This window comes from Corapipo altera, unplaced genomic scaffold (genome assembly GCF_003945725.1).
Source record: "Corapipo altera isolate COAL_440 unplaced genomic scaffold, ASM394572v1 0, whole genome shotgun sequence".
Taxonomy (NCBI): domain Eukaryota; kingdom Metazoa; phylum Chordata; class Aves; order Passeriformes; family Pipridae; genus Corapipo; species Corapipo altera.
In genome coordinates this window covers 7,224,933-7,250,631 of record NW_020884872.1, presented here as the reverse complement: position 1 = coordinate 7,250,631, position 25,699 = coordinate 7,224,933, and the positions used below count along the sequence as shown (strand labels likewise).

The 25,699-nt window shown below is 42.0% G+C and overlaps 1 protein-coding gene across 1 annotated transcript; it reads left to right on the top strand.

Moving 5' to 3' along the window:
- Positions 1-3,071: 3,071 nt before the first annotated feature.
- ATP6AP2 (ATPase H+ transporting accessory protein 2) lies at positions 3,072-13,515 on the top strand. Its single transcript, XM_027642875.1, has 9 exons — positions 3,072-3,184; positions 5,966-6,096; positions 8,375-8,503; positions 9,653-9,748; positions 9,942-10,079; positions 10,407-10,460; positions 10,890-11,039; positions 11,796-11,912; positions 12,425-13,515. The coding sequence occupies exons 1-9, from the start codon at positions 3,130-3,132 to the stop codon at positions 12,617-12,619; spliced, it is 1,065 nt and encodes a 354-aa protein (XP_027498676.1). The 5' UTR covers positions 3,072-3,129; the 3' UTR covers positions 12,620-13,515.
- Positions 13,516-25,699: the final 12,184 nt, after the last annotated feature.

Sequence of the window (25,699 nt, the reverse complement as noted above, 5' to 3'; positions counted from 1 at the left end):
AATCACCACGTGAGCAATTCCTGATGAAGACATTTTTGCAGAGCATGGTGCTAGAAGAGCCAGTGAACACCGAACACTGGTATTTTGCCTACAGCTGGCACTTGGCCCTTGTGACTGCTATTAGCAGTATACGGCTTTATAAAAATTATTTCTGACCTAATGAGCATGTGGCCTCAATTTTTCACTTGCCCCGAGCAGAAGCTCAGAATGAAATCAGTTTAATAGAATAATTTTACTGTGCATAGATTTTGTCACAAGTATTGCTTACAGGATTACAAAACTCCCTCTCTTCAAAGCACAGCTGGGATCTAAATTAAGCCTAGAGAAAATAGTTAGAGCTCTGCCAGCCTACAAAGTGATGATATTATTCTCTTATACTGGGCTTCACTGGTACATAGGTATACCCAGTGGGCACTAAAAACCAGTGTACAGAGTTGGTGAGACTTGGCTGTTTCATAATAAAATTTATTGCTTCTATTTATTATTTTCCCAAAGAAGAAACCAAGCTGAGAACAGGGAAACATAAGATACATCTGAAACCATGTTTGTACTGTGATTTCAAGAAGAAAAGCAATTTGAGTAGCAGAGATGGGATAGAAGAATATCCAAATGCAGAACTCTGATTTCTCTTCTATTTGTAGAATTACATTATAGTATTCCTAGCACCAGGAGTTCAGAAAAAGAAAAGAGGAATGCGAATGCTAAAGTCTCAAAAATACAATTTATTGTGCAAATGTGGAAAAAATAAGATGATGCTCTTTGGTTCTGGTATGACTTCCAGAGTGAATGCTTTATGGAAAACAGTGTCAGGATAGTCATACAGAATTTGAAATGATTGCTAACATGCATAGATATGAAACACAGAGAGAGTAACAGTTATAACACCTTTTAAACACCTTCTTTAAAATAGTCTTATTCACTCTAGGACCTTCTTTTTCAAATCATATTTTAAGAAATTCTTAATTTAGATGAAAAAATGTCTTCCCTTGTCCGCTCTTCTCCCTGCTCTGCACTTTCCACTACATTCCCATCTAAGACAGAATCATACCCACCCAATGCCATCTAGCAGTTTCACAAATCATATTCTCCTAGAAAGGTAAAACTTGGTGAAACCATGCTAAAATAGACACACTGCACTTGCAAAGTCAAGTGCCCAAGAGCCAGTAAATGCTAAAAATAAGGTAATCCACATAACCTTAATCCAGGACCCATGGGCATATACGTTGTCAGCTTACTAGATAAAATGATTTTTAAAATCACCCTGCCTTGCTCAGTGCACCAACAGGCTGGGCTCACTGAAAAGCAATCATTCAGTATCTTTGTTGTTCAGTGATCCAGGCCTTCTCTCTCTTGTGCTCTTTTAATCCTGTTCTGAAGGCAGAAAAGCCCATCAGGAAACAACTATTTGATCATATCTTTGCTACAGTATTCAGGTAATCTCAACGACATTTTTTTGCATTTATTTTACAAAAGCTATTACGCGCCACAGGTTTTGCAATGCACGATACAGAGTAAACAATAAGCGAGGATTCATTTGAAGTGCTCATAACTTGCCCTGCTGCTGAGTTTCAGAGTAGTCTATGCATTTGGCATGATTTTCATATTCGAAGTATAGTTTCCACCTGGCAGCAATGGGAACAGCTTCTCTTCATTTATGCAAATTGACTCCCAGACAAGGAAAAGACTGTGTTATTGCTGCCTATAAAAAGCTGGGTGTAAGTGATTTGCCCGTCGTCACACCCTATCATGTGGCAGTGGCAGGTCTATAACTTTATTCTCTTAAATACTGTTTGTTGTACACACACTTTCATTTTACTACCTGCCATTCCAGAACCCACTCACTGATTCTCCTAGACAACCGTTTTTTGTTTGGTTTTTTTTGTTATTTTTTCGGTGCATAAACGTTGCTCGGGAAGGTTTTCCAAGTGTTTCTATAGCTGGCTGGAATTTCTAAATGCACAGCAGAATCTGGTCGGATAAACTCTATGGGTAGCAATCCTTGGCATGTCCTGCACATAAAAACAGTTTTACCATGTGGATGTGACAGAGTTACTGTGTTGCAGAAAAGAATAAAAATGCTCCCTGGATTTCTGGATTTTCTGTGAACTCACACATGTTGCCTCCTGAGGAATTCCAAAACAGAAAAACCCACCAGGAAACAGCTGTATTGATCATACTCTTTGCTTCAGTATCCAGGTAATCTCACACATTTGTTTGCATTTATTTTACAAAAGCCATTATAGGGTGCCAGTTTTGTGATGCACAATACAGAGTAAAGAAGTCAAGATTAATTTGAAGTGCTCCTAACACAGTTTTACGGACCACGAAATGGGAGGTATTAACCTCCCATGCCATGCAACAGTTCACCCTCAAAGCCCAGTTTTCTCTGCCTCAGTTTGTAGAGATTATCATCAAGATAATCTAGAGCCTAAAAATGTGCAAAGACCGCAGGAAATACCCGCAACTTGATGGCTCATGGTGTACTGCAGGAATATTACACATACAGTGAACAACACGCACCACCGATCTGTTCCCATTACAGGCAATGGCGGCTGAGGTGAGACAGGCATGGCTGCGGTAGTCACTGCGTGTTTTACTGTAGGTGTTCTTAATAAAATTCAGGGAAGAAGGCACTGAGGGCAGGGACAAGGATAAAGACAAGGGCAGCGACAGGATGAGGGGCAGGGACGGTACCAGCCCCTCACACCCTCACAGCCACCGCCCCTCACAGGTGAGGACAGGGTGGAGCCGGCGGCCTTGCTCTCTGATTGGTGCCAATCACCGCTCCGTCCCGCCCAATCGCACTTCGATTGGTCGAATTAGCTGTCAATCATCCCCGCCTTCTTGTCTCTCCTCTCCAAGTTCACGGCGCGGGGAGGAAAATGGTGCAGAGACATCTCGCGATCTGATTGGCCGAGCGGAAACGCCACTCAAGGTGAGACCCCGCCCCCGGCTGCCCAGCTGACCGCTCAGCCCCGTGATCGGGAGGGGCTGCGATTGGTCAGTTCTGCAGAGTCCCGCCCAACCGCGCGGAATCCCGCCTGCGGATTGGCTGCGGCGGCTGCCCGTCAACGCGGTGGGCGGGGCGCTCTCTGGTGTCTGTCCGACGGCGCGGCCCGGCGGTGTTTCATGGCGGACATGGCCCTGGGGCTGGCGGCGCTGCTGGCGGCTGCCTGTGTGGCTGGTGTGTGGGCGAGACAGCAGGGTCGGGGGAGCGGGGAGGGCCCCTGCGGGGGGAGACTGCGGGAGAGGGGCCGGGCCGCAGCGCTGGGGAAGGGGCGCGGGGAGGGAAGAGGGGGTGTCTGTCTGTGTGTCTGTACCAGGTTCTGGAGCGAGGGGTGGGAGCGGGGGACTGTTATCGTACTGCGGCTCCCTGCCCCACACCCCATCCCACCCACCTCCAGAGGCGCTACTCGAACACTTCCCTCTCCCTTTCTGACCAAGGACTGGTTTGCATTAAATTATAAATAATATAAATTTCTTACATAATTGTATTATTTATAGAAATTTATTATTAAAATTACATGTATTCTATATTTTGTATATTATACACGATACGAATATATAACTATACAGGATATGTCTTATTGTATATAGATTATATACAATAAAATATAATTGTGTATGTATATTTACAAGTATTGTATTTGAATTATATTACAGTCTAATTTTATAAGATGAGACAAGGGAGATTGGGATGAGATATTAGACAAAAACGTTTTCACTGTTAGATTGGTCAGGCATTGGAATAGGTCACCCAGGGAGGTGGTGGAGTCAGCATCCCTGGAATTGTTCCAGAGGCTCTGGATCTGGTGCTGGGTGATGTGGTGTAGTGGTTTAGGGGTTACAGTGGCAGTGCTGGGTGGATGGTTGGACTGGGTCATCTTAGAGGTCTCTTCCAACCTTGATTCTGTGATAAACACACCTCCTTTTGTTGCTTTGTGTGAATTTCCATGTTTTGCTGAGCTGCTTTCGTGGTCGCTACAGGGTTCCTGTCACCTGCTGTGAGTCGGGCTTGTGATGACACTTCAAGGCCCTGTAAATACTTTTCACTCAATATTTCTTAGTTCTCCAGGTTCACAAAGGCTTTTGAGAGCTTGAGGTACAATTTCAGCAGGGTGGGAATTTGGTTAAGTATTCCACAGGCAATTATAGGGAATCTGCTTGTGTTCTCATTTTCAGATTCAGTTTTAATCACTTGAACAAGTCTGGTGAGGGCAATTTAAATGATTTTACTCACCTGAGCAGTCTAGCCTCAAGTAAGCCAATCTTGTCCTGCGTAACTTGTGACTGTCTTACGGCCTTCTGGAGAGCAACATGTGAAATCCTACAGATTTGTAGCTGTTTTATAAATTCCTTCCTAAAGAAATTGATATGGGAATATTTCTGCTCTTCAGAATTGTAATTAATTTTAGTTACCATTAAAATTGACAGCAGGGCATCCGGTGAATGCATCAATTTAAATCAAAAAGTTCTTAAATTCCCTTCACATATGTTGCTTGGTTTGGCCTGTTTGCTTCCTTTTGCCCCCCTTCCCCAGCCTGCACAGCAGTACTTTGTCCTTTACTGTGTTTATCATAACACAGCTCAGATTTACTGTCAGCATTTGTATGCATGATCATGACCCAGGCTTTAAAACAGCATCTTCAAGGTCACTTTAGTTAAATTTAATGTTAGGGAGGATTTTAGCTGTGCAGCACATCGTTTTGCTCTTGCATTATTTTTGTAAATAGCTTTTAGATTTGTAGATGCCTGGGAAAACTATTGTGTATTGCTGCTTGGATTGGTAATCAATTTTCAGTGATCATATGACTAAATAGCTTTATTTTCTTCGGATAGTTATTCATATAATTTTGAAGTATGCAGTCAGACACATTTTATGATTAGAACTTCAACTTAGATGCCTGCGAATATTTATTATATATATTTTATATTATTTATATTTATTATATATATATTGGTTTTCTCATATCTTGTGTCACATCAGTTTTTTGTTGGAAACCTTCTCAGATTGGTCATCGAGGAGCATATGCCTGAAATTTTGCGTTGTGTGTGTGTCACTGCTTCTATACACCAAATAAGTTTTAAAATTTATTCACACAAATTTATTCACGCAGTATTGCAGCTATGCTTAAACGACTTTAAAGGAGGAAGCCAGGTTGAAACAAGCCCATGTTTTACACCTATGGAATCCTTCCTGACTTTATTAACCAGTAAATTACTCTCACCATAAAACAGTTTAAAAATACGCTTTTAGTCAACTCTGCTATTTGAGGTAATGGGGGAGAGAGTGAAGGGGGATCCCAGATAAGTGGAAACCCAACATGAGAAGTACTGCAGGCTGGGGCTTCACACAGTCAGCTCAGGTCCAGCACTGCATCCAGGGGAAGAAAAGCATCTCACAGTGTCATGTGGTGGAGGAGGCAGAGCAGGGACACGGGAGCTGTTCTGCAGGATCCAGGTTGTCCTGGCAGTGCTCAGTTTAATCCAGCACTGACAGACTCCGCTGGACTTCCTGGCTCTGGGTGCAGTGGCTCAGGCTGTTGTCTGCAGGAACAGAGGTGTTATGCCAAGCAGTCCTGGAAGCAGACAGGGCTGTGTTGATGCACTGTGAGCTGAACAGGATTTTGGAGTCTGCCTGGTTCCACTGCGAGTTTGCTTTAGCAGGTCTCAACTGTAGCACTACTTGCAGCCAGTTAGTGAGAACATAGAACTGTTCTGTGCTGTTGCCTGAATAATGGTCCTGCTTCTGTTAATATGGATTTGTTTGTCCTTAGTCATTACTGTATAGAAACCTTATTTTGTATTCCAGAGCACCAAAACGAAGGGTTCTCATTCCTTGTTTTACACAAAGTGATAGGCATGAGAGGGGGAAGAAGGAATGAAAGAAAGCTCTAATATCCCTTTTCCCTATGTAAGGGAAAGATTGCAAGAACTCTGACAGCTTCTTGTGTTTGTTTTTCAGGTGTCTGTGGAGATGAATTTAGTATCTTACGATCACCTCAGTCAGTCGTTTTCCGAGATGGAAGTTGGCCCATTCCTGGCGAGCGGATCCCAGATGTCGCTGCATTAACCATGGGCTTCTCTGTTGAAGAAGTACGTTTCGGGTCTTGTTTTTGAAACACCTCTAAAACTACAGACCTGCTCACTCAACGCCCAGATCTTCCTGTCATGTGCTGGAATATATAAAATACCCTCCTGTTTGTGTTGGGGAATGCATGACTTGTCCGAGGCGGTTTCCGAGCACAGAGCTGTGTCTGTCATGTGAGCAGGCAGAGGTTGTGCTGGCTGGCCAGTTTGAATCATCAGCCATAGAAGGAAGCCTGCAGAGGCTTTACAGTGCTGTTCCTCACTTCCTCTGAGACCCAGCTGTGTGCTGTATCCCCCCCATCCATGATCACACACAGCCCTGTCACTCTCCACAGGGCTCTGCTTTTGAGTTCTCTGAGGACTGTGAGAAATGCCTTGGCAAGGCAGACGTTTTGTCAGGTCAGCAAACCTGTCTGCTGAGCAGAGTTAGTAAGAACAAATAGGCTGGTTATTACTTAAGTAGTAATCCAAGTACTTGAAAACATGATTTGTGGTAGTATTTTCCCACATTAAGTGTTTGGATATAGCTTTGGTGATGTTTAAAGTGGGGCACATGAGAAGGAGCCCTTGGATTGATTCCAGTCTTGCCTACTGAATTTTTTGCTGGGCTTCAGCAGGGATGGCTGTTGAAGCAGTACATAAAAGTGTGATAGCCAGGCATCTCTAGCAGTGTCTGTGTGCAGCCAGATACTCAAATCTGCAGGCTGGTGTGGGCAGCCAGTTCCCACTTCTTCCAGTCTGCAGCTAGGGAAGAGGTCTGATAAGGCTGGTTTGAATCAGGTCTGTTTAGCCTGTGTTTTGGAATTTGTCTGAAAATATATTGCTGTCAATTAATTATGGTTTTTTCGTCATCAAACTAGTAACAAACTCATAAAGAGCTATATGCCTAGGAAGTAAATTTTCATTATTTTATCAAGGAAAAACAGTATATTGAATGGTATTGTGTGTGTTGCATGTAAAGACACCCAGCAAAACAATAGGGTTTGGCCCATTTTGACCACTTGACATTTAGCATACTGGTTATCCAAAGATGTGTCATGGTTGTCTTGGAAAAAATTGTTTGAGTACACACCCTGTGCCTTTGCCAAACTTTGGAATTCATTTGCTGTGCTGGGTCCATAGCATAAATAGTATTATAAATAGTATTATTTCAAATCCTAGAAGCAAGCAGGGAAGGAAGTGTTTAAATTATTATTCATTTAAGCCCTGAAACTGTAGGTTTTCAGCATTGTCACTAAGGAAGGCAGAGGTCACTGTGGGCAGCTTCCAGCCCTGGTATGGAGAATAGTGCAGGGCCCAGGTACTCCTTTTGCAGCTCACATCAAGTTTATGGTCTAGCAACATAAACTGACAGTGCAGTAGGTACACTGTAGAGAATTTGGAATTCTTACTGCATTACATTTGGAATTATCAAAACCAGTCATTCAATATTCTTCCCTTGTTAAAGCAGAATAAAACTGAACCCCTTTTTGTCCCTGATGGTGCTTTAAATGTTTTTTCCTTTTGTTTCTTTGAGGTGATACAGATCAGAATGTCGATAACATTTAATTCTAAAATCCTGTTAAGTTGGTTTTCCAAATAACAAGCAGTTATGTTATTTGGACAACTGGAGAAATCTGTTTGAATTTATTCCAAGTAGAAGAGTTTGTATTTTGTGTCTGTATAAACCAGCCAGGTATCCTTCACTGTGCTCTTACTGATTCATAACTGTAGTAAGCTACTAAGGAATCTCATTGTTTCTGTGCAAATTTGTAAATTTTAAATTAGGAAGTTGTTGGTATGATTGACACCCCTCTCTTTTTATCCCCCTGTTTCTTTCTGGTACTGAAAATACCAAGATGTTAGTGGTTTAGTGTGCCTAAACCTCTTTCTGTTGTGTTTTGTGAAAGGGTTTAGGTTTGTTTGATTTATTGTTGGGGGGTTTTGGTTTTTTTTTTTTAAATTCAGCCTTCACTTATTAAATACAGACTATAATATTTATAATTTAATTATGGGAGATAACTCTTCATATATCCATTATGTATAATGCTTTCTTAGTGTAGACTGCTATGAAGTTACTGGCAGCTTTTAAATTAAGAATGTCTTCATGGTTGACTTGAGACAGCATTACTCAAGATGAAAGCAGCCTAGTATTAACTAACTTCCTCATGAAATTTCCAGTAGGTTGTCCTGCACAGAGATATTAACAAGATAGTAAGTTATTGTGCTGTAATATTGGGGGAGGGCTCTTCTTTTTTCCCTTTGAAATGTGATTTTTTTTTTTTTTTTAATTATTTTGTAATAGGACCTTCCCTGGCCTGGGCTTGCAGTGGGGGATCTGTTTCACAGGCCACGAGCTACTGTGCTGGTGACAGTGAAGGGAGTGGACAAGCTGGCATTGCCTGTGAAAGGGTTTTCTTACCCCATTGAGAATGTGAGTATCCACAGTTCCATACTGTGGATTTCTGTGACTCTTCTGGTGTGATGACAAGTACATGATTCTCTACTGTAGTCCCAGTTGTTCACTTATTTCTTACTTCACTTGAGGTTCACTTATTCCCTAAAATGATGGATCAGGCTGTGGAGATCAATAATTTGATCAGACTCCTGTACAAGGGGAGAGGCCTTTGAGAGCACCCAGGGCCTCCTGTGTTGAGTTCAGTAACTTGTTTGACCAAAGCATGTTCTCCTTGAAAGACATCTAGTTTTATTTAATATGTTTGTACCCAGAGGCACAGAATCCACTGCTTCCCATGGTAACTTACTGATTCACAGTCAGAATTACTAAATTTTTTTGCTTCAAGCTGAGCGTGTGATGACATTTTATATGATGTTGATTCTTTGAGGTACTGAATCACCCTCTTAGTGGTCTTCTGAGCCTTCCTCAAGTTCTTAACTGTGCAATACACCACTTTGAGACACCATTCCATTACACTGCATCAAAAAGAAAGCAACAGACAACATAACATTTACCTACCACTGTCTGTCTTTGCTAACACTCTTCTCAGGCTTGTCACAGCACCACAGTCATTTAGTTTGGAAGGGAACTCATCTGGTCCAACCCACTGATCAAGCAGGATCAACCAGAGCTGTGTTCAGTCAGGTTTTGATTATCTCCACAGATGGAGACTACACAACCTTTCTGGGCAACCTCTGCTGGCATTTGACCATCCTTGGAGAGGAAAGCTCTGTTCTTCTGTTCAGATAAAATTTCCTGGTTTTAAATGTATGCCTCTTCTGTCATAGAACTTCTTCCAGACACCTTTTAACATGACACAATAACTTACAAAATATTGGTAACTGTGCAGTGCCTGCTCACTTCTCCTTTATGATTACATTGTCTGCTGTAATCCAGTTTGCTGCAGTATTGGATGAGTTCTTCATGTTGAGCTGGTTTTTGTCCAGCATGAACCCACAAACCCTTTTCAAATAAGTTGGTTTTAAGGTTAATTAACTCTAGTTAATTCTGCTGCTGCCCAGCTTGGAAAGCTTTGTTCTGCACCAGTTTACCATGCATAATTATCTCCTTTTGGATCATTAGGCCCTGTTTAACCCAAAAATTTGACTGGACTTTGTCTTCCAGGCTGTTCCTTTCAGTCTTGACAGTGTTGCAAATGCTATTCATACTTTGTTCTCTGAGGAAACACCTGTGGTGTTGCAGCTGGCCCCCAGTGAGGAAGTGAGTATTGCTTCACTTGTGATTCCAGATGTTCTAAATAGTTAAACCTCTTTCCACTCGTGTGGCTGGAGCAAAACCAATGGATTATATGAAATTTTGCTTTGGAGAGGGCGAGTGTGATTGGTTATTGGTCTGTGACTGGAAAAACTGGAAGGGAAGCTCTGCTGTCACTAAACCATGGCTGTTCCTGCAGAGGGTGTACATGGTGGGCAAGGCAAACTCCGTGTTTGAGGATCTTTCTGTCACACTGCGCCAGCTGCGGAACCGCCTGTTCCAGGACAACTCCATTCTCAACTCCCTTCCCCTCAACTCCCTCAGCAGAAACAATGAGGTAAGAAAAAGCATCAATCAGTGGGAACTTTTATGATTTTTTTTTTTTCTAATATTCTTAGTTTGTGCTTTTTGCTTCCCCCCCCCTTTTTTTTCCCCCTTTCTTTGCCTACGAGAACCTACTCTTAATTTTTTCTAATGGAATTCTAGTAATTAAGTTTTCAGGACTTTTTGTAACTTCAGTGAAAGAATTATTTCCTTCTAGCATGTTCTGATGCTGTAGCAGACATGACCTGTTATAAAATACTGAGAGTTGCAACAAAACAATATTTCCCTGACTTAGGTTTCATCAAAGCAAATACCTGTCCCTTTTTGCCTCTTCCCCCAGGTTGACTTGCTTTTTCTGTCAGAACTTCAAGTCCTACATGATATTGCAAGCCTGGTAAGTTTTTTTGAAACCTTTCCCCCATCCTTAGTCACAAACTTCAGAGATCTTTTATAAAGGCAGAGAAGCTGTAGCCAGCATACTTGGCAACCAGTGATACATGTTCTAGTGTGTCATCAGTTGATTGCATGAGTTTAAAAAATGCATTCTGAAGCAATTTGTATCAGCCCTATCACTGCAATTGTGAATGAGAAGCATCTGTAGTGTCTTTTGTATTGTGTGGGAGCAGGGGGAATTCTGAGTTGCTGTTTCTCCATACCCAAAGACATGGGAAGTACTCAATGAAGAATTTGCTGGGGGTTCCTTTGTTTTCTTACTTGAGAAGTACAATGGTAGTGAAGAACATATTCTTTGTGAAATGTGGGGTTCTTTTAAAGTAACCTGTGTATGAATTAATTTCTTTCCACCCTCAATGGTGTGCCAAAGCTGTCTCGACACAAGCACTTGGCCAAAGATCACTCTCCAGACCTGTATTCTCTGGAACTGTCTGGTTTGGAAGAGGTTGGAAAACGATATGGGGAAGACTCTCAGCAGTTCAAGGATGCTTCTCAAATTCTTGTAGACTCCTTGCAAAAGGTACATTTTTCTACCTAATGAACAAACTTCATGGTAATATTAAGGAAATAATTTTTTATGCTAATGACAAGGGAGTTAGTTTGTTGACTACCTTATTCTTTGAATTGTCCCTTCATTGGTGATGGCTTGCCTGATGCTCGGTTTTTAGAATGCAGTTGTTCATTTATAAAATCTGATGTTACAGTTTGCCTCTGTGGAAAGTGTTGACATGATTCTACAATGTGTTTATATATTTTACATAAAGAAGTAGGGTTGTATTGAGTGTGTATCAACATCACTCAATATATTTGTTTTTCTTAAATAAATACCTTACATTTGAAACTACGGGTATGTCTTAGAAAAACTGGCTCTTGGAAATGTATAAATCTAAATTTCCAGGCCTTTAAAATAACTGCTATTCATCCACCAGTGTGCTCAACAAAGTAATTCTTCAACAGGTCTTATGTAATCATCAGTAAAATTTTTAGTAAGCATGATGGAAATGTGTAAAAGCATGAATTTGTTAGGCCAGAAAACAAGCATAAGCTACAGTCTGTTGAACAATGACTGAGGAGGTTGAAAGAGGCCTTGTAGATGGGGGGAAAGTTCACACTTTTAGTGAAATTCTAAAATAGTGTAGCTATTCTAAAATTGTATAGCTTTCCATGATTATTTCTGAAGCTGACATCTTATGTTTTATTACATCTTGCTAACAAAACTCTGCCTTATTCCTGGCTACAGTGTAGGTTTTTAATTAAATCACTTTTGCTTTTCCAGTTTGCAGATGAGATGTTTAATCTGTATGGTGGGAATGCAGTGGTAGAAGTGGTGGCTGTAAAGGAGTTTAATTCCCCCCTGATAAGGAAGACTCGCTCCATTCTCCAGTCTTCAGAGGTAGTAGAGGCACATTTTTCTATGTCTCATTTATTAAAACTCATCCAAATTGCATCAGTTCTTCACTTGAGCATAACTTTTTCTCTAAAGACTAAAATACTGACTGTGATTTAGCCGTTGGTGCAAAGAGGTCAGCTTACTTACCTGTCTTGATCTTCACTTAATCGTAGAGTAACTTAAGTTGAGGAGGGCTCTAGAGGTCATCTAGTCCAACCTACTACTCAGAGCAGGACTAATTTTGGAGTTAGATCAGGCTATCCAGCTAAGTTCTCTGAAAACTTCTTCCCTTATGCCTTGTTAAAATTTGCCTTTCTGCGTTTTCTCCCCAGTGCAGCAGTGCATGCAAGTCCTGCCTCCCAGGTGTGGGAACACGTTTTCCTTGGCTTGCTGGCAGGACTCCAGACTTAGTCCAGGATGGAGTTGCCCTATTCATGTTGCCTAGACTTGCCAGGGAGTCAGAATGTTTTGTGTGCAAGCTCACTTTGAAGTAATACACGTTTTCTTTATTACAGAGCGAAAAAGAAAATCCTTATAACCTTGCCTATCCATATAACTACAACTACTCTGTAATCTTCAACATTATTCTGTGGATGATGATAGGCCTTGCTTTAGCTGTGATAGTTATCTCCTACAACCTCTGGAACATGGATCCTGGGTATGACAGCATTATTTATAGGATGACAAACCAGAAGATAAGAATGGATTGAACCACACCGTGTTTCAGCGCAAGATGAGAAGAGTAAGGTCTCCTTCAAACTGTGTGGAAAACAAATACTCTGACATGGTTAATTGTGGAAGTTTTTTAAAGGTGTATTTATTTCTTAAGTATTTTTTCCCCTCTCCAAGACTATTTTAAATGTTAGTAGTAGCACCAGATGGGATTTAGAAATTGAAATCTGCTTGTTTAAAAAAACCAAAACAACAACCCCCAAAATAATTGTCATTTTTTACTTTAATTGTCATTAAAGTAACATCATTCCATTTTTTTTTTTTTATTATGCAACATGAGTTTTTGAAAAGGCCTGTACTGCCTGTGACTGTGTGCAAAACAGAGAAATTGAAATCACGATAGCAACATGTTGTTTGAAACTTTTACACTGGACGATTAGAAATTATAGCTAAATTGTTGTGTTGTATATTATGAACCAGCTGTAAATGTTTGATGTAAATATTTATAATGGTTATATGTAACTTCAGAGAGGATAGTAAATATTCTTTAGTAAAATACTAAATGTAGAAATATTTCTGAAGACTACAACTCATTTTGATCTCATGTTGATGGCTCAGAGGTGAGCTGTAAAAAGAAGGATCCTTTCCCTAGAACTTCAGTGATTTGGAGGTAAATAACACTGGTGTGGCTGGTCTATACAGTGGAGTCTGTAAATACTGAGGTAGCACCAGTCTGGTCATGGTCTAATGTCACATACTGTTGAAAGTTCCTGTTATGATGGTTCATGTTCCTTCCATTTGTGTTGATGTTGTTATAAGAAAAAAACCCGATTCTTTCTGATGATGAGTGGACCAACACTTGATTTAAGTATACCTGGATTATAGTCCTGCTTCAGCCATTCAATAAAGCAAAGAACAGTTGTTCTTGAATGCATTTATTCTTTGTGGCTTCATAGGTGTGACTACTTCTGTTTAGTATTTGTTCAGCTGACTAGAGCAGGTTCCAGCAGCATCCAACGTGTGACAGTGGCCCTAAGCCTGTAGCAGTTTAGTTTTAACTGTCCTCCAAAAGACAGATGATCATGTATGGATTAATTTTCCTAAACCAAATAGTGAGTGTATTTAAAGGAAGTGGTTGATCTCTGGCTTGAATCTTTTGTAGAACTACCTAGTTTTTAGAAACTCATTTGCTCTTGTGGTAAAGGGAGATATTCCAGATACAGCAATGTGAATGGATGCTTCTTTTTGCTTCTTGTTGTCCTCTAATGTGCTTAACTTTCCCTACTGTTAGGAGATAGTTGTTCCACTTCCAGGAAAGATCTGCTCATTGAATTACTCTGGGAATTTACTGGGAATGTCTGTCTGAATTGGTGGCCTTGAAGTTGTTCATGTCTTGGACATCCTGGAGAGGGATTCATGTTGAATTGAGCAATGTTCTGCAGCTTTGCCCGAGTCCAGGAAGTCCAGTTCAGTATATGTAACAATTATTTGACATTGCTTTTAATGGCAGTTAAAGTTAATCTGGATGATTTATGTCAGTAGATAGAAGAGTTGCACTGCCAGTTTCTCTGACAAGAATGTGTGCTCTAATTACTGAACACTCTCTAATGTGCTGTAACAGAGCAGTGGAGGGAAGGCTCTTGGCCAGGTGTGAGAAGTAGGACACAGTGATTATGTGGATGATTATGTTTAGATTTATTGCTAATACAGTATCTAAATATTGCCAGTGCAGTATCTAAATTACAACTCCATCGACTGCAACAATGGATTATATTGTCCTCAGGTCGTGGTCCCTCCTATTGAGTCACAAGCTTCAGAGAGACCCCCTCCCCTTGCTTTCTAAACTTCTCTTAGAAGTCTTAGTGGGGCTAGATCTGTACAGACTCATATTTGTGTCTAAAGGGTTACAATATCAGCAGGGTGGCTGGAAACGTGCATGTTTACAGTCCTTGGCCTTTCAGAATTCACAATTGCAAAGCAAGAAAGCACCTGTGGAGATTTTATCTCCCTATTTGACCTTTACTCACTCATCCAAAAGTGAGTGTTCCCTGTGTTTGGGCTGGAGAGTAGGGGAGAGGGCAGCAGGATCCACTTGGAAGCTGCCTGCAAGATCGGGACACCTTTTGTTCTGTTGGCTCCGGTCTCTCTTTGCAGGCTGATGGGCAGGAAAGTCAATTGCAAACATCACAGCTCCCCCATCTCTGGAATGCATGAATTATGCAAGCATCCAGACAGTTCCTCCTGCAGTTCCTACCTGGAGTTCTTACCTTAGGACAAATCACGTTGCCCATTCAGTGACTGCAAGGGAGCAGAGGGTGTGGTGGAGGCAGTACTATGACCTGTCTGTCTTTCCTTGTGCCACACACACTTGCAGTGTTTCCATGAGAGTCAAATCCATTGGATGAAGCTGTACAACTGTATCAAAGCAATTACAGCACAGCTCTGTCGTCCCAGTTGATAGGCATGAACCCTTAAGTTTTACATAAACTGTTATGTGGTAGTCCATATGTTGTTTTATGGCTGTTTTGAGATCACTGAATGTGGAAGGGAATGCCCCAGAACTTCAGCAGGAATCATGATCTAGGGTAAGAAAGGGGGTAGTAATTAGTGGTAGAATCTTTCCAACTGAACTATACCTTAGAAAAATTATGTATTTGGCAGGAGGAAAGAACAGCCACTGTCAGGTTCTGTTACAGGAGAGGAGTAAATAAAAAGGATAAAACATGTGGCACATCTACCTTCTAGTTCTGGGACTTCCAGTGCTTTTGCAAGATTAGGCTGTCTGGGCTGTGGGTTCTTCATTTCAAACAATGAAAATTATTCTACAGACTTTTTGGTGAGGACTTACTTCAACTTGTTGAGCTTCTTACTGGTCTATATTGAATTCATGCATCCCAAGTTTACTTAAGGTTTAGTGAGATTAATAGTCCGCTTCTGCTACTGGTGCAGTTTTACAGGGGCAAGTTGTTTTAAAGTCACTGTATAATTAATGATAAGTCTTTAACAGCTGTATTTTAATCAGTCTAAAGTTGGCAGCATAGAGTTTGTTTAAATGCAGGACCTGCTGTTGAGATGGTCATCCTGTCAGATCTCTTCCAGCTGGTCCTTTAGGCTCTAATTTTACTTTTTAAAACTAGTCCTTGACTACTTTGAAGGGCGAATTTTAGTTCCCACTTCTCCTGTTAGTATCACACTTGTTCATTCTCATGGCTGTAGGCTTCCAGATGGTGCTAAAGGTGCTTTTGAGCACTGTCTTGTGTGCTATGTCTTAAATAGAGGTTGCTTCATGCAGCACAAGCTCCTTTTTGAACCATTTTAAGGCCCTGTGCTTTAGCTTGAACTAGGTAAGCCAGACATGTTTTACTGTGCAAAATATTGGTCCATAACTGCCCATCAAACAGGCAATTGCAATCCTGATCACTGAGCCAGGAATAGCCTTGTTGTACTTAGAACTGAGTTAATTAGAATGGAAGTGCTGTCAACACCATGAGACCTGCTCTTAATCGTTCTCTTTGATCATCCCAGGAGTTATAAATTTTAAAAATATTTATGGGTTAGGGCAGAAATCATAGGTTTTGTGTACAGTGCTACTTGGAAAGCTACAAAACTGTCACATGAAGCTCTGTGAAGGAAGGCAACAGTGAGGGAGGGAGGGAATGCAAGGAAAATACAGCCTGGATTGGGATCCCATGTGGCCAAAGTGAAAAGGGCAGGAAGGTCATTACAAAATATTAGTCAGCAAGCAGCTTTGAGCCAGGCTGGGAAAGGCTCCATGTAGTGCTGTCTGTGGGATTTAGGATGTTACTGCTGCATGAGTCACGTGGTCACCAAAGAGAGTGTTTTCACTGGGGAGCTTGCCCTCTGGCAAAAAGGGTGAGATGTATTTGATGGGGTCTTCTTCTGACCTTCATCTTATATTGTCCAGTATTTGGCTTGGGGAGTACCTGGAGTCGGGATAGCTGTACTCCAAAAGTGCTGGCATCTCTGAAGGAGAGAATTCTGTGTCAGAATTGAAGGCTGAGCATTGCTTTTGATATTTAGATTGAAAAGGGAAAGTAAGCCATAAAATAAAGAGTTCTTTTAAGAGTCAGTATGCTGCTTTTTCCAGATAATCCCCCAAAGTCTTAACTTGGCAGAGGGAGGTATAGTCAGCCTTTGCATATTCCTCAACTTTCCAGGCTTCTCTGTGGCAGGCATGGCAACTTTCAGAGTTCTTCCAGCTGTAGCAACACACAGGCAAGGGCAAGGCCTGAAGCAGATCTGAAATGTGAAAATGATATGTTTGTGTCTAAAAGAAGGAAGGGGAAATGAAGAAACCACATTGAAACACAAACGTTGAGCAACCTGGCTGTTGGTTGCTGGGATTTACAGGTGAGGCTTAATGGAACTGACAAGGACACTGCCAGAGTGTAACCTAAAGAGATTTAAGCATCTGTCTCAAAACTAAACAAAAAGCCCCACATCAACAATGATATTTTGGATCCTCTACTGGCGCAATTTTTGGCTATGGTGAAGTGGGTGCTTTGAGCTAAAATTCACAAATGATCTCTAGAAAAAATTAAATTTTTTGCTCAAGTAAGAGTTGGGAGCTGTCCTGCATTTTTTACTTTTTTTTCTGCAGGCCCTGAACCACATTCTTAAGAATTTTCGTCTGTGTAAGGGGAGGGAGTGGATATCCACACAAGTATTGCAGGACAGAAAAGGAGAGAAATCAAGGAAGGCAGAAGTGGATCTACAGGATTTCAAAGCCAGCAGAACAAAAGAAATTGGAAAAAACCCAGAAGTTTTTTCCTGTCCTGCCACTAATGCAAGATGTAACTATGGAGGAACTAAGTTGTAAAGGGCTTCTACAGCTCATGATGTGAAGGATGGAAGAGAAATGAGTGGAAGCAGGAACAGAGTACACAGAGGCCATATCCTACAACTGAACATAAATCCCCACCTTAAATAGGAACTTGCCTTGCTTGTGTGTGTTCAGAACTTAAAAAGAGATTCCTCTATTGCTGAATAGTGGATTCACACTAAAGGAAACTGGCAATCAAATTTATTATTGCCATCAATGTCACCCATCACCAAAAATACATAGCTAAGTTCTTGGCATAAAATATTTAGAAAGTTTCATAAGGGAAACAAAATTCATGGTTGCACAAAATTATAAAGGCAGTCAAATTCCACTTAATTATACTCCAATGCATGAATTTACTATGACAAATTTACATGCCTTTAATCTAGTGAGCATACCTAGTTTTCATTGGGCCGTGGGGATAGATCAGTGGCTAAGATAAATTCCCAGTAATTCAGCTGGTAGCTTATGGCCAGCACTGGAAAGGCACTGACTTGAACAACTTCTGTGCTGCCAACCTACCAATCAACCCCTGCATTTTAAGTACTTCTTTACAATGCCATGGTCGAAGTGCCCAAGCGATTGATACAAAAAAAAGTCTGCTGCACTACCTGAGTGATCAATTAGAGCATTTGGACTACTGCAGAGCTAAATGGGAGATTCAGCCACACCCTACAGTAGGTGATCAATCAAAATCTTGACTATGGTACAGCATCAGCTTGGAAGGAAAAAACCCAGCTCTCAATGATTTCTGTCGCTTTTGGTCTCTGCTGTAGCAAAAGAAAAAAAAAAAGGCAAGAAATACATAAAAACAGCTGTACCAATTATTTTACATGGACCTATCCCAATATTTCAGCTGGCTGACAGAGCCAAGAGGAGGCAGCTACACTTCACTGCCAGTGCTTCCCATAGTGGAGCTGCAAACTCTGGAGCACTTCTGACTGGGGCAACCAACCCCAGGAAAGTCTTCAGTTAAACAGGTGAGTCTGCATAACCTCTGCCACATCAGTGAATGTGCAGCTCTCCCCTCTGGAAGTCTTCAGGGAGCTGTGCCCTAGGTTGTGATGGATGTCCTCGGGAGCAGGGAGGTTCTGCTCCATGGCTGAATGCTGTTGTATTTTCCAGGCAAGCCTGGTGGCACCCAAATGGTCATAACTCTGGGTAACCTGACAGGAAAATGTGCTAGAAAAAGGAAGTGCAGTCAGCTGTCAGTCATGCAGAGCAGCAGGAGGGGGGAGGAAGCTTAACTGGAAACAGCAAAATTAAGATAAGCTCTCTCTGTGTATGAGTTGATGTTGATCTCTTTCCTGCATGTTTGCACACACACAGTGTTATGTTGGTCTTTACAAATGAAAGGGAAAAAGGTTCCTCCCCCCACGAAAAACAGTACTTTTATTAAAAAGTGAAAGTATTTTTAAATAATTTCCGTGTTTTAAAGGAATTTTTTTTAAAAAAATATGCTCAGTATTTTGTAAAAATGAGGATTTATGAACTCAGAAAGCAAATAAGAACACATCCACCTAAAAAGATGTTCAGTAAGAACATCAGCAGGAAAACTGTGCTTATACCACTAACATCCCAAAGGTGATGCCCACTTGCAGAAGCTGGCTTTGATGTGTGTTGCTTCTGTAGACAAACAAAATAACCCCTCAAAAATAAGCACAGGTTAATTAGGAAAATAAGCATCACGAACAGAAATAGCATAATAGCCCCGGTGTCAACCTGCAGCACAATGGTCACTTTAATTTTGCCTTTGTCCCTTAACTGCTATGTTTTATCCAGTGGAATGGAAGAGTCAGCACTAAAGGGAGTACAGAGGGAGTCACAGGGCCAGGCACAAGACTGAAAGAAATGGCAGCCCCCAGCCCACTTCTGCCTCCTCACACTTCCCCATGGCCCAAACGGCAGTGGAAAAACTAAACCTTTAGAAAGTGGTTTCAGGGCAGTGCTCTCTCCAAGTCTGCCCTCCTCTGCCATCCCAGGGTGGAGCATGAGCCTCCTGTGCTCCTGTGGAGCAGCTAAACTGCCAGACAAACTGCTCCATCCCAGCAATATCACTTGGAAAAGCACCCTCTGAGATGTTGCAATAGGAGTCATGATCGTGTCATGAGACCAGCTTCCTGTCTTGAGCCGACTGTCCAGATTTAAACACCATAAGCAACCATTCTGCATTTTAGTTCTTCCTCTTTTCCCTTTTTTATTCCTTTTTTAATTTTTTAATTCTTATTTTTTTCCTGTTAACCCAGAAGTTCCCAGGAATTCATCAACACAGGATTCACCTGTATTTCTTCTCGTGTTTGGCCAATTTCACTCCACGAACCTTATTCTTAACAAATTCCACAGCTGCTGAAATATTCAGATTGTTGGCAGTGGTGAAACAAGTCCCACTTTCCATCATTTCCACTCTTTTGTGTCATTGGTTACTGTAGCCTACAAATTAACTATTTGGCAGAGAAGTAAGAAATCTAAAAAGCTAAAGTCTACTATTGCCTGCCAAATTCCTTTACAAATTTCCCTGTAACATGCAGCATAACCTTAGCAGGAAAATAAACATATTTGCATTTTTACCTTCATTTTTTTTTTCCTCAAGCTCTTCCTCTCTGGTCTCTGTTAAAATTTGGGTTTGGTCATGTTTTCGTTTTTCAAAGCGTTGTAGCCTCTGCACTCCTGTCCTTCAAAAAGTTCTTCATAATCTGCATCTCTTGCAAGCATTGGAGTAGCACAAATAGATGAGAATATCCTGGTGGAACAACATATTACTACATAAAGTGCCTCATTTTCCAGATATCTGATGTCTAATGTGAAAATGTGTGTTCTTTAGACAGAAATAAACATTTCTTGTCTTGGAATCTCCCATGACCTGCAATAAAAATTAAAAAACAATGATTTTAAAAGCTAGAAATCAGAGTGGGGATCTAGAAAAGACAAAAATACAGGACACATCTGAAACAACCAAGTTACAGAGGTGGCAGGTTGTTTAACACCTCCTGGTGTGAAAAACCACGTAGGCTGTGACTGAGCAGCTCTGGGACATTTTTGTGGCCACCTCTGGGCCATTTTCATGGTCAGCATTTACCACAGGCTGTTGTGAAAGCAGAGGCTTGGTAAGATGTTGGCTGTGGTGCAAAAGATCCAGTTGTTTCTCAGCCCACCAAAATCAGACAAAACACACAACTGCCCTGCTTTGCCACGGTGCTGACCCAGCTGCCCATGGCACAAACTATTCATCCTCTCACTTGGAATCATAGAATTATAGAATCATCTGGGTTGGAAAAGACCTTTAGGGTCACCAAGTCCGTTAACCCAGCACTGCCATGTCCACCACTAAACCATGTCCCCAAGTGTCACATCTACACATCTTTTAAATACATCCAGGGATGGTGACTCCACTGCTTCCCAGCCTGTTCCAGTGCTTGACAATCCTTTCTATGAAGAAATTTTTCCTGATATCCAATCTAAACCTCCCCTGGCACAACCTGGGGCTGTTTCCTCTCATCCTGTCACTTGTTATCTGGAAGAAGAGACCAGCCCACACCTTGCTACAATCTCCTCTCTTGGAGTTTTAGAGAGCAACAAAGTGTCCCCTGAGCTTCCTTTTCTCCAGGCTGAACACCCCCAGCTCCCTCGACTGCTCCTCATGGCACTTGTGTTCCAGACCCTTCACCAGCTCCATTTTTCTTCTGTGGCCATGTTCCAGCACCTCAATTTTGTAATTTACCTCCATAACTGAACGTACTGTTGCATGTGGAGTCCCCCCTACCAGAAGAAGGGGACAATCTCAGCTGTCCTTGGTCTAGTTTTTGGCTCTGTCCCACAGCACGTGCCCCAGGACAGCCTGAAACCTCCCTGGCAGCTCCCCTGCTGCCTGCACATCCAGGAAAGGTGAGAGCAAGGCTGCTGAACCTTGCTAGTGAATGTGGACTAGAGTAAACTAACACTGAATAAAGTGCCATCCAATCAATGTTCGTGGTCAAGAGAAAGTAATTTCCCAAGATTGCAAAGTTTTCTTTTATACTACAGTGTTGAAAAAGAAAATCAGTTTGCAACCGTATAATCAGTTTGCAACCGTAAATCAAGTTGTCCTTGAGAGCAGTGAGGCTGCCAGGGACACCAGCTTTGAGGAAAATCTCTCTGACCTGGCAAACCTGGGAAACTCCCACTACCAGGCAATTCCTGGGAGCAGGATCAGCCTATGCAATGGATATGTGATGTGGGGCAGTGCTGGACCACATCCCTGTGATCCAAGAGAGTTTCAGCAGACAGACAATAAAATTTCTGCTGTATCCAAAGCTGGAACACTGCAATGATTTTTTTTTTTTTGGTGCTGAGAATACAGTGAAAGTGAGTTTCCATGTCAGAAGCAAATTTATAAAGATAATTTTTGAAGTGCAGCAAAGGTTCTCAGGTTAAAGTCTATGAAATGCCAAATTTTGGCAAAGGAGAGCTGGTGGTCAGGATGGGGAGGGATGGAGGAAGGACCATGCACAGAGTGGACACTTCCTCAAAGCAGACAAGGGGAATGGAAGCAGAAAACCCCTCCCATACAACATCTTGGTTTTGAAATACTGAAAATATTCCATCTGAAGGGATACTTCTGTGTCCCTACCGAGTACACACAGTGCCAGAGAGCAAGTAACTGTCATATATTAAATAGTTAAAGGGAAAAATTTTTTGTTTTCATTTTCTTACTGATCCAGGTATGCCCAAAGTAACTATGAGGTTAAAAGTGCTTGCAGAAATTTAAAACCCACTACAAATTTTAGAAAAATATATGTAATGCAGAGAAAGCTAGGCTGGAGGATATTTTTCCCCAGAAAAATAACACTTCCATTTAAAAGAACATTTCCACTGTCATTATAAAAATTGCTGTTTAAAACAACAACAAGAAGAAAAAACAAGAACAAAAAACACCACCTCACTTGCTAAAGGTAAAATTAGATTTGTTCTATCAAATAATCTGTGGCAATAGAAGAGTGGAGGAGGAGGAAATTCCACATTTGCTAAAAGCTTGTTTTTAACTCCTGATCTATGGAGGAAAACAACCCAGAGCTGTGCAGGGAGCAGGGCTGGAGGAAAATGTGAGCCAGAAAATGGCACAGACTGCTAAACCCAGAGTCTTATTTAGAGCCGGGAAATGGAGTTCTGACAGCACAGTTTTTGTAACTGCGTAACCAAAATTAGAGGTCAGAAATCACCTACATGGGCAGGCTTGCTACGACTGGACCCCAGCTATTATTTGCCTTTTTGTTTCCATGGCTCCCACGTCATCTTCTGCCCAAAGACTTCAAGGTACAAGAATGAAACACAGGTAAGGAAAAAGAAATAAAGACCAAATTTGTCTGTGTAAAACATTATCAAAGCAGACAAACACAGTCACATTTGGGACAAGGCTGCAATGTCCAGCAAATGGGTTCACCTAAAGTAAAAATTATGTGTGTATGTGTGTGTGTGTGTATGTCAAGAATCCTTCCACTGCTGGAAATTTAAGGGTTAAACATATCTTCCTTTCCCTCTGAGTTCAAAGTCACATTTTTATTAAAAAAAATTATTTTTTTCCCCACAGTCAAAGTGTTTATGGTGTTCAAGAGGGCTCTGTCCAGCCCCAGGTCCAGACCTGTTCTTGCCAAGACAGGTCTCCTCCTGTGCTCCTTCAGGTGCCAGTCAGGAATAGACTCCTCAGGACATCTCTTGCTCAAGAGGACACATGAATTAATTCTCCAGGGCTGGTCTGTTCCTGCACAGCTCACACGATCTTCATTTCATCAGCCTTAACCCGCCCTTTGCCAATCCCTGAACCAGGCTGAGCCCCCATGTTTTAGCATATGGGACACCCTGGCAAGGACCTGGGATGGGATGGAGGATGTTGCTTTTATTTATTTATTTATTTATTTGAATGCCTGTGCAGCTCATATGGGGAGGAAAATTTGGAAAAGCAAAAAGAATCAGAGTAAGATTTTGATCTCTTTCCCTAAAAATTAAGGCACGGAAGTCACTAAAGCAAAATAATAATACAGGGAGGGCATTTCTGTTCCCTCACAGTTGCAGATTGCAGGGTGGGTGTCCCAGCACCTGGGCTTGGAGGGAGGCCATGGGGAAAGAGGGAAGAAGCAGCCAGGGACTATCCCGCTACCCAGCCCATGGTGAGTCTTCTGCAGGTGCTGAGCACCTCTAGACCAGTCTGTGCTGTACTTCTTTCTCTGGCTCCCTCCACTTCTCCCTAACTTCAAGATTGGTCTTTGAAAGAGTTGTGGCTGGGTGAATTTTGTTGTTGTTCTTTTTGCAAAAGAAAGAAACAAGATGCTTCTAAAATCACAATTTAACAGATGCTGCCTGACCTTGGTCCTAACTCTGCCCAAAGTGACTGGAGCACGGAGACAAGAAGGGAAAAGAACAGTTTTGCCTTGAATGTATGCAAATAGCACCTCATCCTCACACTTTTCTGTGGCTGACATAATCTCTGTACTGCACTCCAAAGATCATAGTGAGGTTCTCCAAGAGCCTCATTCCCTGGGGATACTGGGAGGACTTGTGAGTTTAGGCAAAAGCTCGTAGCTTTAAGACAGAGACAGCCAAGTTTATAAACAGCATTTTACCGTGATTGCCTACAATGGTTCTGGATTTGGAGACACAGGAGGCCACTGCCAGCCCTAGATTTCTCATGGAATGCAAAGCAGAACCCTTTGTTTCACCTTCTTTTATAGCTGTACAAGCAGTGGCATCTTCTGCAACGCTCACAGTGAACCTCAGGTCTCCCTCCCAAAAACCCCTTTGGCTATGAGGAAGAAGAAACATTCATTTCTGCAGGACACATCAGTTCACTGCGGTCTCCAATCCCCCAAGGAGAAGGTGAAGAGCAGCAGCAGTGCCACTGCAGTGCTCAGCACTTGTGCTGCTGCCCACAAACACCCTGCACAGTGTAGGGCTGGACTGCACTACCTGTTAGAAAAGAGGACTCCTTGGAAATACTCTGGTCAGGATGACCTCTATGACTTTCTTTCTGTTGATGTCACTGCCCTACCGTGATGCCACTGATATTCCAAGGTCATATCATCTGAAGTAAACGAAACAAACTGGAATAATCCTTCTCCAGGATGTCCAGGATGTGCTTTTTGCATGCTGCAAACAAAAGCATGTTTGAATAAAAGGATGATTCCTTCAGACTTAAATAATTCTTTGCCTGTTTGAGCAGCTGACTCTTGGGTAAGGGTTGCACAAGGATGGTATCACGCTGTGCTGAGCTGTGCAGTGAGCAAAAGGTGGGTGGTGTGCAGGCAAACTTTGTTTTTTTTTAAAGCACCCACCTGCAACAAAACAAAGCAGAAAAACAAAAGAGAACTGTGTAGAGGAAACAACTTATGAACCTGATTCCAGGATTACCCACGTGTGCCTTCAAATCTGAGACAAACTCAAGTTGACTATGACCAGCTGTGGATTGACCTGGGCACCTGGAGCATAGAAAAGAACTAATTTATTTCTAAAGCTTGCCCTGGTCCCTGTCTGTGAGATGCCATGAGAGGAAAGTCACTACCCAGCACAGCAGTTGCTCCCAAGGTAAATTCCAGCCCACAGGAATCAAAAGGAATGTATTGTTTCCAAGCATCCAGAGCTACACCAAATGTGCATATTATGCCTGTACATTCAGCAGGGAGCTCCTGGAGCTCCATGGAGGTGAGGGACTGCTGTGACAGGAGAGGGGTAGGACCCAGTCTGGGCCTCTGGGACAATCATAGCCCTGAGATAAGCTGGGTTGGTTAGAGCATGGTGCTAATAACACCAAAGTTGTGGATTTGACCCCTCTATTCACTTAAGAGTTGGACTTGATGATCCTTGTGGGTCCCTTCCAACTCAGAACATTCTGTGATTCTGTGATCCCTGACTGGCTCACACCCATACACCATACCCACCCTTAGCCAGTGCAGCTTGTGGAGAGTTCTGTGAGAGACTGAAATGTTAATGGTTAATGGTTCAAAACAATCACTCATTTGAGGAGGGTGCTTTGCTTGGGCCAGGTTTTCACCGCAGGAGAAGGAGGACTTGAGGTGAGTTTTTCGGTGTGTGGAGGTAACTTTTTGGATGTGTGGAGGTAAAGACAGAGGGGGTGAGCAGCCACCACCGGAGGCTACAAGCCAGCTTTGAGCCAGAGGAGAAGAGACAGAAATGTGACTTTTATCATGCCAATTGTCCTCCTTAACACCCCCTGGGGAAGGCTGCACTCAAACGGGACATTCACATTCACACAAAGGCCTGAAGGTACTAATCCCTTCTGATGGGGCAT

What these genes read in the sequence shown, in the direction of transcription:
- ATP6AP2 (XM_027642875.1), top strand. Translation starts at nt 3,130, where the DNA reads ATGGCGGACATGGCCCTGGGGCTGGCGGCGCTGCTGGCGGCTGCCTGT. An exon ending in TGGGCTTCTCTGTTGAAGAA is followed by an intron (nt 6,097 to 8,374) that starts GTACGTTTCGGG and finishes ATTTTGTAATAG; the next exon opens with GACCTTCCCTGGCCTGGGCT. An exon ending in CCCTCAGCAGAAACAATGAG is followed by an intron (nt 10,080 to 10,406) that starts GTAAGAAAAAGC and finishes CTCTTCCCCCAG; the next exon opens with GTTGACTTGCTTTTTCTGTC.